Source organism: Ambystoma mexicanum, chromosome 2p (genome assembly GCF_040938575.1).
Source record: "Ambystoma mexicanum isolate Mex_15411 chromosome 2p, UKY_AmexF1_1, whole genome shotgun sequence".
Classification (NCBI taxonomy): Eukaryota; Metazoa; Chordata; class Amphibia; order Caudata; family Ambystomatidae; genus Ambystoma; species Ambystoma mexicanum.
In genome coordinates, this window is record NC_090923.1 from 1,104,738,619 (window position 1) to 1,104,760,970 (window position 22,352).

Below are 22,352 nucleotides of genomic sequence, written 5' to 3' on the forward strand. Positions count from 1 at the left end.
TGTTCTGCATTTTCAAATTCAATATTATGGCTTCTAGAGTTTGACGTTTTGAGTTTCATTCTATGCTGCGGTCACCAACAAAGCAGAGTGTACCGGCCAGGTTTGTTTGAAGCTACAAGCCGGTAGGAGCTCGAATTCACAATAGTTCAGGTTGCAAAGGGGAATCTGTGGGCTACGTTGCAACATGTGTGCTCCCCTAGCTGTGTTCTGAAGTTACTCCGCATAATTCAGTCTCAAAGTTTGCACTGTCTGACGGGAGAGAGTCAGTGGGCCCTTCACCTTCTGTGTTTTGATTCCACAGAACAGACTAGCTGGGAGGGTTCAAGATACCATGAATGTAGAGTGACTTCTAAAACCAAACATTTCCCACAAACATGGGACAACTGCTGAATGGGTTATACGGCAGAGCTCTGCCACCTAAGTCCAAGTCATGCCCACGGAGAAAAAATTTACTATCAGCATGATAAACAAGCACAGATAACGCTGTGGTACCCAGACCTTGTGCGGCCTTGAGCACGAAGTTAGCACATGCCATGTCCATGTTCAGAATTCCAAGTGCAAAAATGGACACCCTTTATCCAAAAGTCAAAGTGTTTCAACCAATGTTTACAAACACAGAATACTGGACTGATGTGCTTCAGATATGAATAGATATGTTATTAGAATACAGAACTGCAGTGTCATTTTGCCCCACTATGCATGTTTGGAAAATAAAACTTCTAGTAAAAACTCACACTGCCCAGAGTTGATACGCATGGGGTCAAAATTGGAATTCAGGATGCAGCAGCTGGAAAAAGCTCCTGTGCGTTGGGATTTCCCTCTGACCAGGAGCTATGACATTCCAGTCTCATAAATGGGGTGTCTGAAAGACAGTGGAACTTGCTTCTTTCCCCAAACTTTGGCATGCACCAAAAATACACATCTTGAACCCCTCTTCCCATTGCAGTGTTGCTCAATCTTATATTCTATTATGATCACTATTTCTGTTGAATCCTGTCTCTGGCAAGATTGCTTCAATTTTGACATTGTCTTGAAATTGCTTTTTTTGTCAGTTCGTCAATCTTGTTGCTCTCGCTCATTTAGTCTTCCTATGTTCGCCGCTGCATTAAAACTCTACATCCGTTATGCATTAATGTCTCTTTACTGCCACATTTGAATCCTTACCGACATCTTTTTCTGCGATTTGACCATGCTCACTCGCTTTCTCTGCTGCTGCAGAACGAGGCACTAATACATAGCATGCAACAAATCTAACTCCCAAATGAGAAGTATAACTGTGTCCAGTACATATGACCATTTGTTCTCTACATGTCTTCCAGAGGCTTGCTAATGCACCTTTTTATGCCAATTCCCAGATACATAGCGTGAATGTCAGATAGGTGTATTTGTATTGCACGCACCATTTGGATTGAGGAACCAAAATTAGCACCGTGAAGCTGATGGGGTCAAGCTAACCAGGCTCTTTTGTACCCATCTAGGAGCTAAATTGCTCCCAGCAACTTCGAATCCTGAATACAAGAACGCACGTTGCCCTCTCTGTATGCAATCCACGAGAGCCTTTTGACAGCAACCACCTTTGTGCAGCTGAATATGACTGAAACGCCAAGGGTACAACATATGGAAAAGAAAAACAATGGAGTAGAAGAGCAGTGAAGACTGCATACAGTATGCAGTGATTGAGTTGAGCAATTATGACTCAATCTTGTCCAATTTACAGCAAGGAAGATGAGCAAATGAGATTTAAATAATGTGCTTTTCAAGACCTGAACCCCGTAATGCACGGGCTCATTGCCTATAGCCACTTGGAAAGGATTTAAGAATGCCACTTGGTATCATTAAGGTACATCAGGGTCTATCAGTATCACCAGGGTTCATTCCCTTTTCAAACTCACACCCAGTTTCCTGTTCTGCTCATTGTGTGTGTGTGTAGTGTGTGTGTTGTACCAGTTAGCATGGCAAGTCAAAAAAGTTAGCTACTGGAAGATTTTGGTGTCAAGCTATAAGTGGGTGCTAAAAAGCTTCAGCAATTGCAGGGAGATATAGATGTTGAAATGTGGTCTTTGTATAATTTAAAGTCAACAGAGTTGGGAAACCCAACTGTTCCAAATGGATGTATAAAAGGGGAGACTTCATTTTACTGGACGCTGTAGTTTAAAGCTTTGCGTTTACATACAAAGGATGCATACGGAAAGATGGCATCTCGATAGTTACTGATAAAAACGTCTGCATCCACAGTTGCATATCTTACCCTAAAGTCATGCAGAATTATAAGTCTAACAATAACTGTACCCTTTCACCTCAAATTTTTTCTTGTGACCATGATGAATTCTGCAGCCCTTAGAGCATACATAGCAGCTCCAGAGGAAGGCAATTGGGTCTTCCTGTATGCCTCCACAGTGACATTCCTACCCATCCCCCATAAAGATTAGGAGTAAGGAGGTAGTCTCTCTTTGCCCAGAAGTGCTCCAGCTCAAAGACGACTTAAGGTGCCTTGTCGTTCACTAACTTGCTGCTCTTCTTTAAGTAGAGGCAGTTGGGTGTCCCACCAAGTCACAGATCTACCACCTGTAGGTCCGCAGAGTCCACAAAACAGACTCATATGCACGATATGCAGCGTTTGGGCACACAAATGCTGCACGAATCTTACCCAGCTGCATGGCAGGAACTGGACTCATCGCATTTAGCGGTTAGGTCCCTTCATTCTAGCGTGATCTGTAATAATGTTTACAGATTTGTGAACGTCTGGGGTTTATATAATATAACCAAGAGTAAACAGATTGGAAATAAATGTAGTTCAAATTCATGCTAGACTGCCAGGCACAACACGTGACCTTCCACCTCAACTGTTAGACGCAATGGGTGATTCGACTGATCTGTTCGTTAGATTACAGCGGGAGAGATTTAATGGCACATTCTTGACAACTGTAACAAGATGCCTTAGAAAAACGAAGATAAAGCCTCATTAATTAATACCCCTGACCTTCTGTGAGAAAACCTGCTAAAGGCAACATGTCATTATGTACTCTGTGCACAGCTTAACGTACCTCGGATTGCCATGAGAAAGATGGATAGGTGACGGGGGTCATAAGAACTGCCAATTTGTCCTAATGAGCTCCTTGACCCTTTGAAGTCAGTTTTAAAACTCGGCACTACTTGCCCTTAAAAAAGGTTCAGTGCCCTCAAAAGCACCAAACTCCATGCAAATTCTTATCAGGTAATTTAAGTGGGCTATTACTATTTTCCCACTGAAGCAATTGGCAAGTATTTTAGTGTCCTAATAGTGAGAGTCAATTAGAACATCTTCAATGAAGCTTGTTTGTATCGACACACTGTCTAGGTGGGACTTGGCTAATCTTGGACGGCTTGATAGAACAGTTGGTCTAAATACACAATGGGCAAGGATTGAGGGAGAGACCAGTTGGCTCATACTGTTCCAGATCAGTGTACATCATTAAGAGAAAAGTGATTGCAAGAGGCAGTTTATGGCCATACCCGGAAAAAGAGACACAATGCTGTTGGCAGGAGTCACACCTGCTGAATGCCATTCTGGTTTCTTTGCCAGTTTCTTTGTTGGTGCGCTGGGGATAGGAGTGCTCTGGAGAATGAGTGTGGTCAGGAGCCAATGGAACTGAAGGTTTAAGAAGAGCTGCAAGGTACCAACAGTTCCAATTGGTTGCCATGCTTGGTTGACACAGGATGTCTGTGAGGTCACAGGAGGGAGGTTCTAGATTCCTAAAACATGGTGTGTTGAATTAATTTCGAAAATGAGAAAATCTGCCCTCACCAGCATGAAATAAGGGTCAGGCCCAGCAGGAGTTTTAGGGGCCCAAAATAACGGAGCAAAGCTAACTTTCACAGTGGAGATAACATTGTGGTTGACGCTCACAATGTTGGAAATGTGCTTTAACAATACACACATGCACTCGCCCATGAAGAATCCACTCCCCATTAACCATTTACTTATTCAGTAAAATCCTGCTAACTCTTTTCCTTCCCCCTTATGGTGGCCTCATGAAATAACACTAGCGTATCTTCATTTAGTGGAGAAAATTGGCAGCAGGGTTTATTCAAAATGCCTACAGGGCTTAATGATCTGCAATCATTGACAACACCAGATCGATTTTTTAGAGATAATTTGGCATTGGTAACCCAATGGCTGGCAGCAGAGACCATCGCTAGTCTTGACTCAGCAGTTTTGTGCAGGTCCAGCTTTCCACTGTTCTTCAATCACCCCCACCTTCCCAGGGGTGCCTACAATACAGAAACACAATGCCAGGCTATACCCAATTGGGCTGCTGCTTCTTGCTCCCACATACTACCTCACCCCATGCCCTGTGGCATTCCCAGGGTGTACTTTGGCTTAGGCTCCAGCCATTCCTTCCTCAGCTTTCCCTTTAGACTGGCTTTAAAACGCATAAACAATGGCAGCCAACTAATCTAGGATAGCTGGTATGAATAGGTCGCAGGTTTTCCTGACAGGGGTGTATTCTGGCCCCATGATAAAGCTGCAGATCTGTGAAGATGATTAGGCGGTGCCAAACAGTGACATGTCTCCACCTTTTACAATGCCATGCCTAGCCATAATAAAAGAATTGCTACAATTACACTGCTCATGTTCAACAGTTTTTATGCAGGTAAAATCAGTAAATTGGTTACAGCCGACACGTGTTTCGACCACAGGTCTTCTGAGACCGATATTCACCGGCATATGTATTACATCATACAATTATTGTCGCATTGGACACAAAAATGTGTCGTTTGAATGAAAAATTCATTCAAGATAAAAAGCAGTAAGCCCAGTATGCAACAGGAGTGTGTTACCCATCACAATTAGATAAGATACAGACAACATTTTGTGCGTGTTCAAATATAAACCGCATCATCGGGGGAACTTTGTTAATTGCTTAATTGTTACTTCATGGTTATTCAATGCATCAATGTGCTGTAGTCTTTAATTGCACTACTCTCTAGACAGACGGTAATCACTGTCGTATGTATGGGCATGTGCAGTATGGGGTTACACCAGTAACATTTTACCATTGTACATGTACCCAATGCACCCACTTGATGTAATGCTAGCAGTGGATGCATTTGGATCCTTTCCATTTACACCCATGAGATCCCCATGATTGCTGAAGCACCAAGTAGCATTAATGAATGAAACCGGTATCCTTATTAAATAATGAGGATTCATGCATTTATATGGAACTCCCCAGTAGCTTCTCGTACAATGTACAGAGCAATCGTATATATGGTACGGGACGACCCGACCCGTAATCAGCACAACCACACAACAGATAGTCTGCCTTGTCGAGCAAAGCATTTGCAATTGTAAGTCTCAATTTGTGAATTAATTAGTGAAGGTTTGAGATGGGTGTCAACAGTGTGTGCAAAGCGCTGCATTTGCAAGTTAATTCTGAAATTCACAAAAGGATGTATAGATAGGTGTTAAGAATGCGCGCTCTGACTGTACTAATCTTGTGTACTCCTCATCACGATGGCGGCCATGTATGGCCAAGTGCAGCTTAATCATTCCCAGTCTAGTGTTTGAAGAATAAATACAGCGTTCATAGGCAGGCACAGCTTGCTCGATAATACTGCGGCTGAAAAGCATTCACAAAGGGTTCGCCACATTACACGAGCCGGTCAGACTGGCTGAATGGGTGGGTGGGGGCTGTAGCATTGGGACTAATTTTATGTCCCTTTCTCTTCCATTTCCTCACATATTCTGCAAGCGGCTCTTTAAAGTCTTTGAGAATTGCAGAGTGATTTTCGGCAATTGCGGGGAGATCTATATTCTTGAAAACAGTGGCAAGACCTCGCCAGTAGTCGTTGCATAGGACGCCTAAAATCACTTTATAAACGTACAACACATCTCGGAATGTAAATGATGCTATTGAAACAGTGGATATTATTTTTTTAGATTTGCAACCACGCACTGGTAATAACCTTCAATCGCATTAGGTAAGCGGCTTGACATGGTTAGAATGAGTATTATTATGTGAGGCTAACTAGCCCAGTAATTGATACTATTCAGTATGTCTTATAAGAGGTTTAGGTTAACTCGTATTATATGTCTTGCTCATGTCATTTTAGTACCTATCCAACACAAGTGGACGTAACATGACGCTTAAGGTACGCACAAATTAAATTGTTCCATTCAAACTGAGATTGTCACTTGCAAGGGTTTGGAGCAGTGAGCCTGGGCTGTTTAGACCAATATGGGTTACAGTTTGGTGTTCTGGTACGACCCAATCTGTAAATACATGTACAATTGTAAAGTGATTCATAACTTACACTTACAATAGTATTTGGCATGCAACATGCGAACTGCTACTTCTTACATGTGATGGTAATGTCATTTTGTATTAGCCCCAACCCCCTAACCCCCACTTTTTTCTTTTTCTATGTATTCGAACATTCACACGCATTATGTATGAATTGGTTGGACACATTTTGGCTCCATCTTACTATCAAATTGTAATGGATAACGCACTCCTGTGGGGTACTGCACTTATGAATTTTATCTTGATTTTATTTGTCATTCAAGTTATGTTGTTTTGGTGTTCAATGCGACAATAATTGTATGATGTAATACATACACTGGTGAATATCAGCTTCAGAAGAAGACCACCTGTGGCCAAAACACGCGTCAGCTGTAACCAATTTACAGATCTTACCTACATAAAAACTGTTGAACATGCGCAGTGTGATTGTATCAATTCTTTAGCTTCTCATCTGGTGGAGTCTCTGGGCAGGGGTACCACGTCTAGACGCAATCACTCGCCTCAGTCTCACCACCAACCACTAATTTGTTTGTTTTTGATAAGTTTGTACTGGCTATTAACTGGACAAGTGTTGTGGTTCTCCAGTCTTTCTGCCATGGTTGGCCTTATACTAGCCATAATCATGTTGAGTTTCTTGCTGGATCTCTTCTCTTGGTGGCGTGAAGTGCAGCACCTCACCAGATGCAATGGGGAATAATTTTGGACCACAATTTCTCTCTCCGTCCCCCTCAATCTCTGCACAGTTTGGAAAGTCTGCGCCATCTGCTTTAGGACCTCACCCGGCCAAAATCAGACCAATCCTTAGCCCCAAAGTGAACCACCAAAAATTGTGGGAATGAAGTGGTCGAGCTTGCCCCCACCTCATCAAAAGTCGTCCATGAAAATTAGCTTTTTATGCTACTGCTGCCAAAACAGTCTTGAACCCCCCCCCACCTTGCCATGGGAAGTCACACCCTCTACCCACTGAGCCAATATTGCTCCCCTACTTCTGCAAACCCCTATATTGCCTCAACAAAGAGGGGCCTTTTCTTGAAAACATTATGCCCGCCATGCAGAGGCTTGCCAGTTTTCAATGTCTAATTCCAGCAGGTGGATTGTTAAACTACCCCCCCCCCCAACTAGTCTTTGACCTGACCTTGTTGGCTAGCCCTGGCCCTCACCAGTTCCAGCAGCCCTCTGTCTCATCCGGCTTACCCCAACCACCATGTCCAGTTTGTGAACAGTCTAAACACTGGACGCCATTGATCACAGAGACTGGGTCTGTGGATGATTTTTATCGATAACTACAGTGGGTCACTTCAGGCCATTTGTGAACGCTGGTTTCTCAGGAAAACATAACTGCCCTAGGCGGATGCAGGAATACAGATCAGAGAGCCAGAGATTAACCGGGATAGTAGCCCTGGAAGGCGCTTTTCACTAAAGAGAGGAACATATTCATGGGGTAGCATGATGAACCAGGAATGAGATGAAGACACAAGAGTACTCTTGGAGTTTGCCATATTAAATGAAAACAGGAGTGGGGGCGGGGGGGGCTGTTCTTCGGAAAAATGCCTCACTATCCTTAGCCTAAGAAGTATTTCCCTACCTCAACCGAAAACTAAGGGCCTGTCGTGTGTCAAGATGTCCAAAGCAAAAGTTTCCGGTGTCGGAAATCCTATCCTAGCTCTCACACTCTAAAAGTAACTCTCAGGTGCTAAAGAGGGGTCAATCCAACAACAGTTCAAAATGAATAATGTTCACAGTACCAGGGAATCCCTCCCTACCCCAGATTTCGTTTCACCAAAACAAAAAGTTTCAAAAGAATAACCAAGTTCTTTGTAGCTGAAGAGGATACCTCCCCTCCTCTTGATGTTGCAACTTATTCCAGGGGAAATTACTCCCTTCCCCCAAATGCATGCATCCCACGAAATCCACAAATCCTAAGGGCATGAATCTATGTGGCTCTTTGTCTCACACAACAATACCTGGTATACTCCCCTGCCAGGTTCTTTCATTTATTCCCTCGATACAATTTGGGTGTGGGTCCCAGATTCGCAAAACATATACTCTCCTGCCAAGCTCATTTTCACATTCACTGTAGTTAACTTCACCCACCTGGCTTTTCCTGGCATACTCTCTGGCCAGGACTTTCTTTCCAAATGCTTTTCATTTCAGTCTTTTCTGCCACACATATTTTATAATGTGCTGCGGGTCCCAACCCCCTTTCCTCACGTGTATTGTATAACATGACTTTGGGTGCCAAACCCTTTTCCATGGACTTTTTAGGTTAGTCAAAAGTCCATGACGCCTTGTTATCATGCTCAGGCCCCCCCAGGTTTTGTACTGCGTTTCTTTCTGTATGCTGTACCCCTCCAAGGCACCCCAGCAGCTCAGTGCCTCTCAGCAGGACCACTGGTTCTCAGCAGCGGCTTTGGGGTCATTTCAGTCTCTAGTGTCAGTCTACGACTATTGATCGGATCTGCAGAGCGCTTCGCTCGCTGACTTCCACCACACCTCCACTCCGGATCCCCTCGAGATCTTCTCTGCGTCTCATTGGCAGTGCTTGGACCCGTGAGCTTCTCAGTGTGGAATTCTCTGGCCGCCCACGAGTTGCCCAGACCGCCTGCTTATTCAGGTTGCTCCAAAACACGTTGGAAACTGAGAACCTCCTGCGTCACCATGTTCCCGGTCTGTCTCCTCGACTGTTCTTACCATAGCTGGTTAAGAAGACCAACTCGGTGCTTCTTTTCACGCCATGGTTTTAAACCGGTCGAACCAATCGCCTTCGCCCAGCTAATTAGACTGCTGGTGTTGGTTCACATTAGGAGTAATCATCATTGCTCCTCATCTCAGTTCATGTTCCTTTATTAATTTTCTGATATTGAGGAATACTGTCAAAAAGTTGTGGAAGGGGATGATAATATACCATTAGGGCATGAGGGATGGTGGGAAAATCTCTAAAAGGGAAAAGGGGAAATTGTGCCTCACCTGATGATAGGTCATGCCATTCAGCACCCCCCATGTGATTCACCCTCAAATAGCCACCCTCAGGATCAGGTAGCGGCTGCCATCCCCTGGCCATACGAGGAGAGGCTATCTCAGGGGAAGGAATGATCACGGTAGGCACTGGCCCTTAAGAGTAAAATCTGCCCTGGGAATTCAGTCACCACCGATTTGTAAGGTTTTTAAATAAACAGAGGATTCATCTGGGTGGATTTCTGCTGAGTTTATCATCATCAAGACAGGTGGGGAGTTTTCTGTCCAGTTTGGCAGAATCTCATACCCTCTGCTCTCTTTGGCTGACAACTTTTTCCTTCACCAACATTCTTTCATCTATAGCAGGAGTACCAGAGTCACAAGGAATCTTGCAATCTTAAAACACTTCCCAAGTATAAAGGAAACTTGGGCCTTGTGTAACCATCCACCCTTGGAATGCCAGAAGACATGGGTAATATGGGCGTGGGAAGCAGCCTCTCCCAGGTCACATGGTTTAGAAAATACATGGCACTCCTCATAGCTCATACCCAAGGATCAGCATTACATTACACTGAGGAGGTGATCTTTTTTGAAGTCCTGCCAGAGAAGGCTTGGGGACTAAACATGTTCCTAACAAAAAGTTGGCTGCTGGAATTGTAATGTAAAAGCACCCATGACACTGGTGACCAGTTCTGTCTACTGATGGCTTGCTGACCCAATATTTCTCTTGAAGAAATAGGGTTTACATTATTTTCGTAAAGCAAATTGTGTCCAAGAATGTTTCCAATAATCAAACTCAACGGCGTTGCTTTACTGAGGTTTTAGCCAATTCACAAGGGCCTGCAGTTGTAGAACGCGTGCTTCCATAAACTGATTTACAAACTGTCTATCTTCAATCACTCTAGGCTGGAATGTGCGCTGCAGATTCTCCCACAAGACTGAAAAACCACACAACAGCAAAACAAGCCTTCTGAACCCTCTATAAAGTGAAACACGAATCAGCCGCCTCTGCTAAAGTACAAATAAAACACATCCTCGCCTCAAATCCATCCCCTAAATTGTAGTTTCCATTGGACCCTCCCTTGGATGAAAAAATACCCAAATCGAACCTCCCAGTCCCATTCACTCGAGCACACCCACACGAGTATTCTACACACCCCAAGATAACAGCGCTATAAACGTATCTACCATCAACAGTACACAACATCTCTCAGTCCCATAACGGTATTTAAACCATGTCATACTGAACGCTTGTCTAGAGCGCATAAAACACACCCAAGTCGATTCCCCTTATGCAACGCTCATGCATTACAGGATCGGTGACAAGCCATTATATCGAGTCCCTTTAACCATTGTAGTGATTATGTATTCTCCCTCGCCAACCCGGGACACCATACCTTAACTGTAAACTACCACAGCCCCTTACATATCCAACCCCGAGTCAGTGTCCCCTGCCCTCCCACCTCAGTAACTCCCAACTCCCGGATGTTACCCTCCTCCTCCTGACCCCCCCGCGGTTCCTCCGGCTCCATCTTCACAAACGCTGCAGCTCCAAACGCATCCGGGTCACACACTCTCACACCGAACAGGAAGTGACAATTTACTCTGAAAGCCGGAAGTGCCGAGACTATTCGTCAAAGGCTTGGAGCAACGAAGAAGCATCGACCCGCTGAACCGGAAGTGACGGATACAGAAGCAGCTAAGCCGTAATTGCCTAATTCAGTTTTGGGGAAACCACTCAGATATACCGTTTTAATCCCCCAGCATTCCGTGACCTGCAGTTTTGTGTAACCGAAGTACTTCAAGGATATAAAATAGGATGAGCCCACCACATTGAGGATTATTTCATTAGAATTGGAAACCAGCACAGTTACCTTTCATTTACCTTTTAGTGGCATTGATGCGTTTGCCCGAATAGTGGTGACTACTAATGTATATAGGGATGGCGCTAACGCTAACACAAATGATCTGGATTTTCAATTCACTCAATTGTAAACATTTGTATATAGATGCATGATTTATTTTCATAAATGAGCTTTTTTTTGTTAGCCCAGCCCCACCAATACTTGTGTGCCTGACTCCAAAGCACTTGAATCATTTTCTATTTTATGGGTCGATGTGGCAGCAAAAAAATACACTTCTGGACTGCGAAATCTGTTAACTTTAGGAGGTCAAAGCTCTGTCACTGTCGGAAGCAGACCTTAGTGTGGTGTGTGACCCTCCCAAGCGTGCTGCCCCTGACTGCACCCCTTCTTGAATCTATGTAATTTGCTGTATCATCAATGTAACCTACCTGTATCTGTCCTGATTTGCACTGTATCGATACCTTGTCACTAAGTCTAAAGTATTCTTATCTGCCGCATCCGGTTACCTACGGGTTTGGTGTGCATTACTAAATAAACAAACAAAGGGAATGTGTCCCTCCCATGTGTATTGCCCTTTTAACATGTCCCAAGCGAATAAAAGCAGCCCCTGCAGGCACCATACTTGCCAACCCTACAGATTTAGGCAGTAGGCTACTGCTTTTTAAGCAGTCCTACCGCCTACAGATTTCAGTGACATATCCTACTGCTTTTTACAGTGGCAGGTAATGTATGTGACTCTAAGGCAGGCTGCAGGACAAAGCATGCAACACATTAATTAGCCTGTCTGTACAGTGGGCTGGTAGGTGAATACTTTGATTGGGCTCAGACCAATTCACTGAACTGACAGCTGCGTGACTCTGTCCTGCACTCTTGCCGAGACAACCCTTAGGTGAACCACCAGTGAAGGCACGTGGCAGAGTATAACACCATCACACAGTATCTGCCTATCAGACTGAGGGGGGTATCAGGCACCATGTCCTTCAGTGTTCAACTTGCAATAAATATGTATTGCCTGGGCCACTGCTAAAGGGCAGTGGCCAACATTGCCTACCAGCTCTGTGCGAATTTGGTGTAAAGTTACCATTCAGAATTATACATTTTTAACATTTCAACATCTTTCCATGTTGTGCTGTTTGATGGGTTGTGTATTTTAGAATGGTTAAATGGTGCCAACAATGTATGTTTTGTATTTTCCTGTGATGTCATCGTTATGGGAATTATTATTTTCGAAACTTGAAAAATCCTACATCTTTTTGGTCACAGAATGTTGGCAAGTATGCAGGCACGTGCACCAGAACGGCTGCAGACTCCCCAAGAGGAATGACTGGTCCGTCTCTCATTTAGGCCTGCAGGCCCCCACTGTGTGAGCAAGGTGGCAGAGGTCTGCATGGTCATGGGTATGGCTCGCCCTGCCCTCACTAAAGACTGGGTATTCCCACAGCACCTCTCTACGGTGCTGATGCCCTATAGCTGGGGGACTGAAGGCAGTATCCATCAACGCTCCGAAATGAGGGTGTGAGCTGTCCCTCGCTAGGAGGTGGAGAATGCCCAGCGATTATCTGGCAGACCCCTCCTTGGCCGCGGCCCCCTGCAGAGAGGGTGCTTGTGGGACCAGAGAGAGGGCAGCCCGCAGCCCTAGGGGGTCCCCCATAAGGCTGGGTGGAGTGCTCCCGACACTGGGAGAGAAAGTGCAAGCTGGCAAGGGAGGTGAGTGCTATTAGGAAAGATTTCCATGTATGTATAATTTTCCCTCCAGTTGTGTACCCCCCAACTTTTTACTCTTGTCTGACCATCATAGCCTGACTTTTGCCAGAGGAGTCCAGCCTTATGCTGTACTCCTGGGTTTTCTCTCACTTTGTTATGGGGAAACTGGCATGCCCTTAATGATAGTCAGTATTGGGAGACTGTTTCCCATAGTCTTTCACTTTGTTGCTAGTTTTTAGCAACATGTCAACAGTGCACAAAGTACTTTACAATGCAGTGCGCAGTGGTATTCCTTTGTTTTAATTATTTTTTTTATTAATGCTTTTAATTTATATTCAATCCAGAACACACTTTTTTTTACATTTAAATTCACAAAGTAAAAATCACATTTCCTAAATAAAAAACAATTAAAATTACTTTCACTAAAGGAAAGATTAAATAAATGTATCAGTATCAGTGGTTACAGGTAAGGGGGGGGGGGGGGAAACTCCATCTATTTGTGTAGTTATGGTGGCATGTGCATTATAGAGTCAAGTTGTTGACCAAAGTTTTCGAATCATATCTACTTCGTAGCTTTTTTCCATAGGTCGTAGGCCGCAGCATTATGAACTATAGATTCGGCCACAATCAAGTCCGACCAGAACTGATCCCTGCTTATGTACTCCATGTGCCTGACTCGCCCTCCATTGCCCTTGATGTAGAGGGGTTTCAAAACTGTGCAAGCAGTCAGTAAGTGCTGAGTTGTTTCCACTTCTATGTCGCAGTGCCTGGCTTGGTGATCAGTCCTGTTCCACTTGTTTGAATATTCTTTGGTCCCCAACTAAAAGTATTCCTTTAGTTTTTGAGGCCTTAGACACCCTCAAAGGATTTTTTGGTAGAAGTACAGATGTGCCTTGGACAGAGCTGGTGGCAGCTGCTATTTTTCATATATTTTTAATCATTTCTTGTTGTCCATGCCGCGTTAACCTCGTTTGGCCCAGGACAGTAGCTTGGCCCCAAAATGGCCATTCCATGAGGTCCTCTGTTTTGTCCTTTGGCCATCTTGTCCCTTTGCCATCCCCAGGTCGAGCAGACCCGGGAAAACCCTTACTCGATCATGCAGATCCCTGCGCAAACCGAAGCTTTCGCAGGCTTCTGCACGCCATGTGTGTGTGCCCCCAAGATGTGACTGGACTGCCTAGTTCCAATACATATCCTGAGTGCAGGATATCTGGTGTGCTGGGAATGACTGGGACCACCGTGGTCTGTGATTGGTCCACGTCTGGGATGGTTGTATGTGAGCAGATCTCTCACCAGTAGTGCATAGAAGGATGGGTCGTCATATGATAGTTCCGGGAGGAGGCATGGTAGATCTGACCGCACTGGAGGATTACTCACAACAAGGGGTTGGGAAGATTACCACTCGATTAAAACAGAAAGCTGGTGAATCTCGGTTAGCATGGATGGTCCGATTGTTTAATGGAGAGGCAGCAGGTATTCTGGTAGACGCAACAGACTCTCCTAGGTTTCTACCATTAACTCATGAGGTCCAGATACAGGAAATTCTACGGGTAGGTCCGCCTCGTGAGGTCAATGGAGATGAGGGGCAAATGTCCCTCCTGCAATTAGCAGCCCAGGGTTGTAATCACAAATATCCAATTATGTCAGATTGGCCAACAGAGGAGAGAAAGTGGTATATGTTAAAAGAGGCCATTCAAAGGGGAAGAGAACATGCTATCAAAGAAGCCATTCACGTGGAGACTCCCGAACATATGGGGTTAGTAAACCTATCAGTTTCTGCTAGAAATACACTTATCTGAACTGCCCCTCCGGCATATAAAAATATTATGATGACTTTGTTAGTAGGAATGACGGGCAAAGTAATGGATGAGGTGGTGGATGCTATTAGGCAATTGGCAGACCTAGGCGAATGGGAAAAGCCTGAGGAATGGCCAAAGGAGCGAGAGAAGGAGGAGCATAGGGAAATGCATACTCCTGGCAAACGGTTTGATAGCCGGGACTCACATGTATCTAGAAAATATGTTTCTGGCCCTTTTGAAAGATGGAGTACCGCGGGGCCAGAAAGTGAGCTTGGATGAGCTCTGATGGTGTGGCCTTCATCAGGACGAGATATTCCAAGGCGGGAAGTATCTTGTGAGGTCGGAACTTCGGATTGCAGTGGCTCAGGGAGTGGCAGTGTCAGCAGTACACTGGAGGATTTTTGAGGTCCTAGAGGTGGCCGTTCCTTGAGGGCCTGTTGCCGCGCATAATATGGGTAGAACAGGCTGGCGTGATGAGTATGCTAGAGTCAACCGCAAGCGTGGGGTACTGCGGATAAAGGAAGGATGACCGCTGCAGAGCAAGCTGTCAGCGGTCGTTGCCACGACCGCTGACAGCTCACTTTCTGGCCGAAACACTGTTGTGTTCACTGTAACATTATCTGCGTTGTCCTTGTTCAACCCCTCATTGTTTTGATGTATATGTGCTGACTGTTACATGCTATCACCACACTAAATCCACTGGTCTCCAACGACCACTCAGTGGATGTGTAAGCAGTGAAAAGACGTTACAAATATTTGAAATTTGTCACTCACAAACTGGTTACTATACCTTCAAAATGTGTAAATACTGCTGTATCTTGTGTTACTCTCAATCAAGTGTATCTAAAAACACGTAAACTGCAGTTTTATTAAAAATCTAACTGCAGTACTCAGAACTGTCCTGATATATTTTTTGTCAGAAGGCATTCACAGTTACTTGTACACACTCACCAAGGTGTAACCCCCCATAGGTGTGTGTTCACCCTTCGTTAATCAGCCAGGTACCCTATGACCTTGCTCAATTTTGCTCTTTCATACGTGACTACCCATCTGGGTAGAGCAAGGCATCAACCAGGTGCCCTTTTTGATAAACACATCGTGAAATGGTGCCAAAAGCCAAGCAGAGGATTCTCGAGCTTACAACTCCAGGAACAAAAAAACAGGCTCAACAGTTTATTGGACTGTTTGTATTCTAGAGCCAGCATATCCCACATTTGGGACAGATTTTGGCACCCCTTTACAAAGGTACACACAAAAAAATCAATTTTGAATGGGGCGAAGAGCAAAAAAAGGCTTTTCAATTGACCAAAGGTACCATCCAGAAGGTACTTGATTCATGGCCATTAAGGGACGGAGAAGTGGAGGTAAATGTATCTGTATAAGATGCCAGATGGAGCTTATGGCAGAAACAGGACAGAAAACGTATGTCTTTGGGATTTCTGAGTTGAAAATTACTTGATACTGGTGACCGATATACTCCATTTGAGAAACAACTATTAGCATGCTATTGGGCACTAATACATACCGAACAGATGACGGTGGGTCATTATGTATTGGTCTTACCTGAAATACGAATTATGCAATGGGTTTTAAGTTCCCCTAAAACACATCGAATAGGTCATGCCCAGGAGGCCAGCATCATTAAATGGAATGGTACATACAAGACCGTGCTAAGACCAGGAAGAGTGCCCCTTAGTATACCTTGAGCCAGAGGGAGAGTTAACTATTGAAGAATTTCCGGTTAAATGTGAGATCCCATACAGTGAATTAACCAATGATCAAGTTGAACATGCATGGTTTACGGATGGTTCAGCCAAATATGTGGGTATAGAACGACATTGGAAAGCAGTTGCCTACAATCCCAAACTGAAAAAGGTATTGACTACCTCTGGCAAAGAGAAGAGTAGCAAGTTTTCAGAGCTTTATGCAGTATAGCAGTCTTTAAAGCAGGAGATGCCTGGTAGATGTTACCTGTACACAGATTCACGGTCTGTGGTGAATGGATTGGTGGTGTGGTTGCCTACTTGGTGGAGAATTCATGCCAAAGGAGTGTGAGGAAAAGAATTGTGGCAAGATATTGCCGAAATGCTAATGCATACAACAGTAACAGTATAACACGTGGATGCACATTGTGCAACAGATTCATTAGAACAATGGTTCAATTCTGTTGCAGACAAGCATGCAAAGATTGCAAGCATGGACATGAAGGCTGAGGAGGATGATTTGGAAGGGATTGCAAAATGGGCCCACCAGAAGAGTGGACATCTCGGAGAGAAAGCTACTATCAGGTGGGTGCAAGACAGGGCAATCAGTATTCCTTTAGAAATGATGAAAACAATTATCCTACAATGTCCTTTGTGTCAACACCAAAAAACCGAGAGCTATTCCACACATAATCCACTGCACGTTAACGAGAGGGACATTTCCTGGACAAATTTGGCGAATTGATTATATTGGCTACATGCCCATTAGTAGGGGATGTCAATATGCGTGCACCATCGTAGATACTTATTCTGGTTACTTGATGGTATTGCCAGGTAAAAGAGCGACTCAATTGAGTACAATTAAATTACTGGATCAAGTGGCCATGTATTATTGTATTCTGCTACAAATTCAAAGTGACAATGGATCCCACTTTAAGGGAAAGTGGTGCTTGATTACTGTCAGCAAAAAGAAATTGAATGGATTTTTCACATCCCCTATCACCCTGAGGCTTCGGGGTTGATTGAAAGGATTAATGGATTGTTGAAAACACAGTTATGCAAAAGAGGGGATGGTACTTTGAAGGGATGGCGAGAACGTCTGCAAGAAGCTGTGCATATTCTGAATAACCGTTCCATTGTGAACGGTGAAACTCCACTGATGCGCATGTTGGTGCCAGCCCTGCAAATAAGTCCAAATAGAGCAATGGAAACTTTACTATATTGGGAAATATCCTATGGTGCTTTAGCGACTTATCGTGCCACTCCTGAGTCTGCTGTGGTGGATTTGCATGTCAGGGAAGAGATTTGTCTTGAACCAAGTGTGATTGATACAGGCATTGGGGTAAAAATTCCATCTGAACATATGGGATTAATTGCCCCTAGATCGGGATTGGCCCTAAAAGGCATTCAAGTGTTAGGTGGAATTGTGGATGCTGACTACCAAGGTGTTGTTAAGGTTATTCTTCTTGACAGTGGTGAAAATATGCCGCATATATTTAAAGGGGATTGAATAGCTCAGTTAATATTGGTACCTGTTAAATTACCTACAATACAGAAAGGAGAGCCTCCCGCGACATTAACTATTCGTGGAGACAAGGGTTTTGGCTCATCAATTGTAATGATTCCAGGCACTAAAGTATGGATTGAAAAGCCTAACGGCCCACCTTCTCCGGCGGATGTAATTGCAGCCGGTGATGATCAGGTGGTGCTTATATTGGAACCAGGGAAAAGAAAATGGTCTCATGTCCCAGCTGACAAATGTTATTTACATGAATGATGCACCCCACTGATAATCTGTCTTTTGAAGTATGTTGTTCTAGATCCTGAGTATGCTGAGGGCCTGTGTACAGCACGGTGTAGTGTTTTCGGGAGGGTGCTGGAACATGTCGGAGGATGTGGCAGATGTCTCTACTCTCCCCCTGAATTTGGGGATCTGGAGGAGTACTGATATACCTGCTACGAGTCTTGCTCCAGACGATGCTTCTGTGGCAGCCTATTGGAGCCTGTTAAGGAAACGACGGGGCAGCGACAAAATACTCTACTTTGCTTCCTTCTGGAATCTCGACATCTTTTTCGCATTATGGCTATTCAACTTTTGTTAAGCAACCGGAAAACGTTTGAGTGTATTTGGCCCGGCATGTCTTGAACATTTCGCATTTCTGTTTGGCAGACATGCATATTTCTGCAAACTTGATTACAACATGTCTGATAGCCATTCCAAAACCCGCCCGATCTTAGAAGGGTTATTCGGGGGGTTACATAATGATTCTTTGGTGGAGCATTCAGATGTTCGGAATCTTTTTTCTATGTATGAGTACTGTACATTCTGTTCAGAAACATCCCACAGATGGAAACACATGACTCATATTCTTACACATGACATTGCTCCTGCGGATGTGTGTTATGAAATGAATTGCGATCCCTCCCATATTTGAAAATGTCAACAGACGAGTTTAAACATGGAGGGGAAGTGAACTGATTTTGAGCAGCGCTTGTGTGCAAGAACCCCAATGTGTGTATTGATGTATCGAATAGTATGCTATGTAATTTCACTATTTCAACTGCTAGTCATCTGAACAATGTAAAACTTACCCCAGGTTATGTGGGTTGCATTTACAGGCCCTAACAGAAATCCTTCACCTAAAAACTGCATTTAAACATTGCCACCAGAAACGTCTGTACTGTGTTCTCCCTGGCACATGTGTTGCAAGCATGTGAACACTGAATCCCAGAAAAAAACGGCCCTACAATTGTTGTTCCTTTAATCTGAACCATAACGTTGTGCACTGGATTCAAGGCAGCGCTACATTTGCTGTTCTGTCATCTGAAGATCAAAGTTGTGCACTACATTCAAGACAGCCCTGCGTTTGCTGTTCTTTCATCAGATATACCACAAAGTTATGCGCTGCTTGAAAAACAGCTCTGCGTTTGTTTTATTCCATCTGAATGCCAAAAAGTTAGGCAATACATCATAAAGCAGCATTATCTGACTGTTCATTCACGTGAGGGACAAGGATTTCACATTGCAGCTGACACAGCTTTTGTTTTCCCTTTCATGTGAACGGCAGCTTTCCGAAACACTGCAAATGCAAGAAAGCGGCTTTTGTTATTTTCTCCCATGTCAAATGAAAGAACCCTGTGCAGAGGGTCTCCCCTCCGTGACTATGGGTCAATTACAAATGCAAACTTATTTAAGAAGGACAAATTAAAAGTATCCTATAACTCACAGAACCGCATCTCAGACAAATACGCTTGCACAAGTGTGAAAGAGGAAAAAGGGAAAAAAAAGACTTTTAAACGGCACTGTGAAACAGTAACTTTTGCTGGCACAGAGTTGTCAGTGAATATGTTGTGGGTGGGGGTTGGACAAAGCCATATATACTATTTTTTCCCCCACGAGACTTCAATCAACTTGGCAGAGGCTTAGGAATACCAGTAAAACCAGTTTCTGGGCTCAATTGGAAGCCTGGCCTCCTCTAGAATTCACACCTATAAGTGAAATATTCTACAATTACATATGAGGGGGCTCAGGGCATGATAATAACAGGTTCTGCCAGACTAAAAGGCAGTCCTAGAAGAAAGACAAAGAATGCAAGTGTGGCTAGTGCTTGACCCAGAAGTGCAAGTTCCTTTTTGCTACCCACTCTGAGGGACAAACTGACAAAGTTAAAAGGGACAATAAAAGTCTTTTGTTGTAAGCTGGGCCAGGGAGAGAGTTTGCTGTGGGGGTTGAAGCACTGCCTTCCGATATGTGGCAGATCCTCCAAATTGACATTAAAGGATGTATGCATTTTAGGCATTTTTCTCCTGCACTCAGAATAAGAAATAATATTTTTATGATATTTTTCCATGTGATTTCCAGGTGGATTTTCAGAGACTAAGTGCATGTTTCGAGGACTTTGTGAACTGAAATGGCCAGTGAAGACTTGTTTCTGGCTGATTTTAAAATGGGACAAATCTGACAATCGGTGGGAAGATGGAGATGTACATTATGAATATGCTTAATCATTTGCAGAGTGATAACTGTTATGTATTTCATGAAAAGGGCAGAAATGCCCCAAAGGGCTATGCTACCTCGCACATAGTTGTCGAGCGGACTGTCTAATTCCCTGTTGCCCACTGAAACCGTCTATCTACTTCTTATGGCGATGGCTAATATAGGTTTGAAGTTATGAAGCACAACTCAGTTTTACTAAAAAGTTGGCCAAGAGAACAAAGAACTGTCATAAATGGCAAACAGACCGATGATGCTTTCTCCCCTTTAACCAATGATGCCGGGGGGTGGAGGGAAGAATGGTAGGCTGTCCTATCCCAGGGTAGGAGTAATCCCCCAGATTGTAAAATAAATGATGTAATTTGGGCTATTTAAGAGGGGACTGGATTAGACGCAAAGATCAGGTCAGACACCCACACAAGAATCCAGGGAGACCGGGGAAAGAGGATGGAGAGGAGGCAACTGATCCCATTCAAGAGAGTACAGAGGCCAGACCCCTTGCCTAGCTGATCCCATCCAGGAGAGTCCTGAGATCCAGCCTGGCTGTCCAGAATCCCATCCACGAGAGTGCAGATACCAGGCCTCTTGCCTAGCTGTCCAGAGGGCCCTGAGAGCCTGCCGACCTTCCAGAATCCCACACCAAGGCTTACTTTGTAAGTAGTAAATAACCCCAGTCCCAAATTGCATACCCCTCTCTTTTGTAACCTCAATCCCATTAAAAATCACATAGAAAAAAATCCTATTGAAAATCCCATTGAAAGTACAGATTGGCAGTATATTTCATTCACCTTTCCATAGAAGAATCTGTATTAGCCTGTGTATGTTAGAGCATTCCTTTGATAAATTGTTCAGTTGTCTGTATAAGTCCTTAGTATAATTTTAAGTAAATCAATTAATTCCCTTATAAAAGAAATTCATGGTGCGAGCTGGTTCAAATTCGAAATTAACCCCCTTGTGTCCAGTGTCTTTCTTTAATAACTATAGTCATTAAAGTATAGCCGTAACAGAGTTAGTCTCAATGTCATTGAAAACCAAATTTGTCCATGTCTGGTGTGCATTACCCCATGAACTCTTAACTTGCATCTGTCCCATTGAAAAACCCAAACCGTACTCCCATTGAGAGTAATCCCTTTCTGTCAGAATCCTATCTGTTATGTGCCTTTGTCCTTGTCCTTAAAACCTATTTCCCATTTTGACAGCTCAGCCCTTTCCTTAGCTTCCTGTCATCAAAAATCCCATGTAAAACGAATTTCCATTTGCCGTTTGAATTTCTCTTATGCATTTGCTTTCTTCTACCCAAAAATGATTTTCCTACCTTGTTTCCACGTTGTTCTGTGTGCAGATTACTAGTCTATAAGATTCCATACCTCCTCAAGAGTAGCAACACAAATTCCCTTTCTAGCTGTCCCACCGCGGTTGTGAGCTGCTGTGCGAGTAACAGGCAAATCCAATTCTGCCGTTTTGCTAAAAAATCGGGTTTTCATTTTCTTTTCTGACTTCGCATCTTGGGGTGGTGGGCGGTATTCTAAATTCGATTTTTCTCTCATTATCCTGACTCCTTGCCACTGCCTTCCACCCAAAGGGAATTACGTTAGCTGATGTTTGGGGGTGAGTGTTGCAGGGGGAGTGCTTAACTTTAGTGCTATCACATGCTTTAAAACTGTTTTTCCTGTTTTGTCATTAAAGATCCATGTGAACTGTGTAAGATTTTGAACCCATTGTTCTGTAGAAAGCATTGCAGTTGTGTTGTTATTGATACACACCGGCCTGGTTCCTAGTCCATTGTGACACAGGGTGTTTGTAAAGGTGGGTGCGAGACAGGTTGGGGCCTACTCAAATAAAGAACCTGTGGTTTATTAAAGATAAAAAGTGTTTTTATTGTGCACCACGTTTATTGTCTGGGGAAGGAGTCCCTGGCTGGAGTGTGCCGTGTTATAAAACCTTGATAGTTGGTTATTTTCTTGTGGTAATTTTACGTATTCATATGTTCCTGCTAACATTTCGGGTGGCCCATGTGCCTTGACCCATCTCGGTTTAATGATGTT

At 43.9% G+C, this 22,352-nt stretch overlaps 1 protein-coding gene and 1 long non-coding RNA gene across 6 annotated transcripts in view; one reads left to right on the plus strand and one right to left on the minus strand.

Moving 5' to 3' along the window:
* The window catches only part of OTUB1 (OTU deubiquitinase, ubiquitin aldehyde binding 1), a 100,686-nt gene extending 89,820 nt beyond the window's left edge, over positions 1-10,866 (minus strand). The window contains exon 1 of one of the 4 annotated variants that reach the window (XM_069645107.1): positions 10,735-10,866. In XM_069645107.1, the coding sequence (XP_069501208.1) occupies positions 10,735-10,774 (40 nt within the window). In that variant the 5' untranslated portion in view covers positions 10,775-10,866. Of the gene's footprint in view, positions 1-10,517; positions 10,567-10,639; positions 10,685-10,734 lie in introns of those variants that run through there. The other 3 variants (XM_069645109.1, XM_069645110.1, XM_069645108.1) reach the window with 3 other exon arrangements.
* Positions 10,865-22,152, plus strand: LOC138567163 (uncharacterized). Of its 2 annotated transcripts, none has more exons than XR_011302117.1 (3): positions 10,865-10,948; positions 16,784-16,898; positions 18,121-22,152. It is a non-coding gene; the product is annotated as an uncharacterized lncRNA (long non-coding RNA). The 2 variants fall into 2 exon arrangements; XR_011302116.1 differs by having other exon boundaries at positions 18,134-22,152.
* Positions 22,153-22,352: the final 200 nt, after the last annotated feature.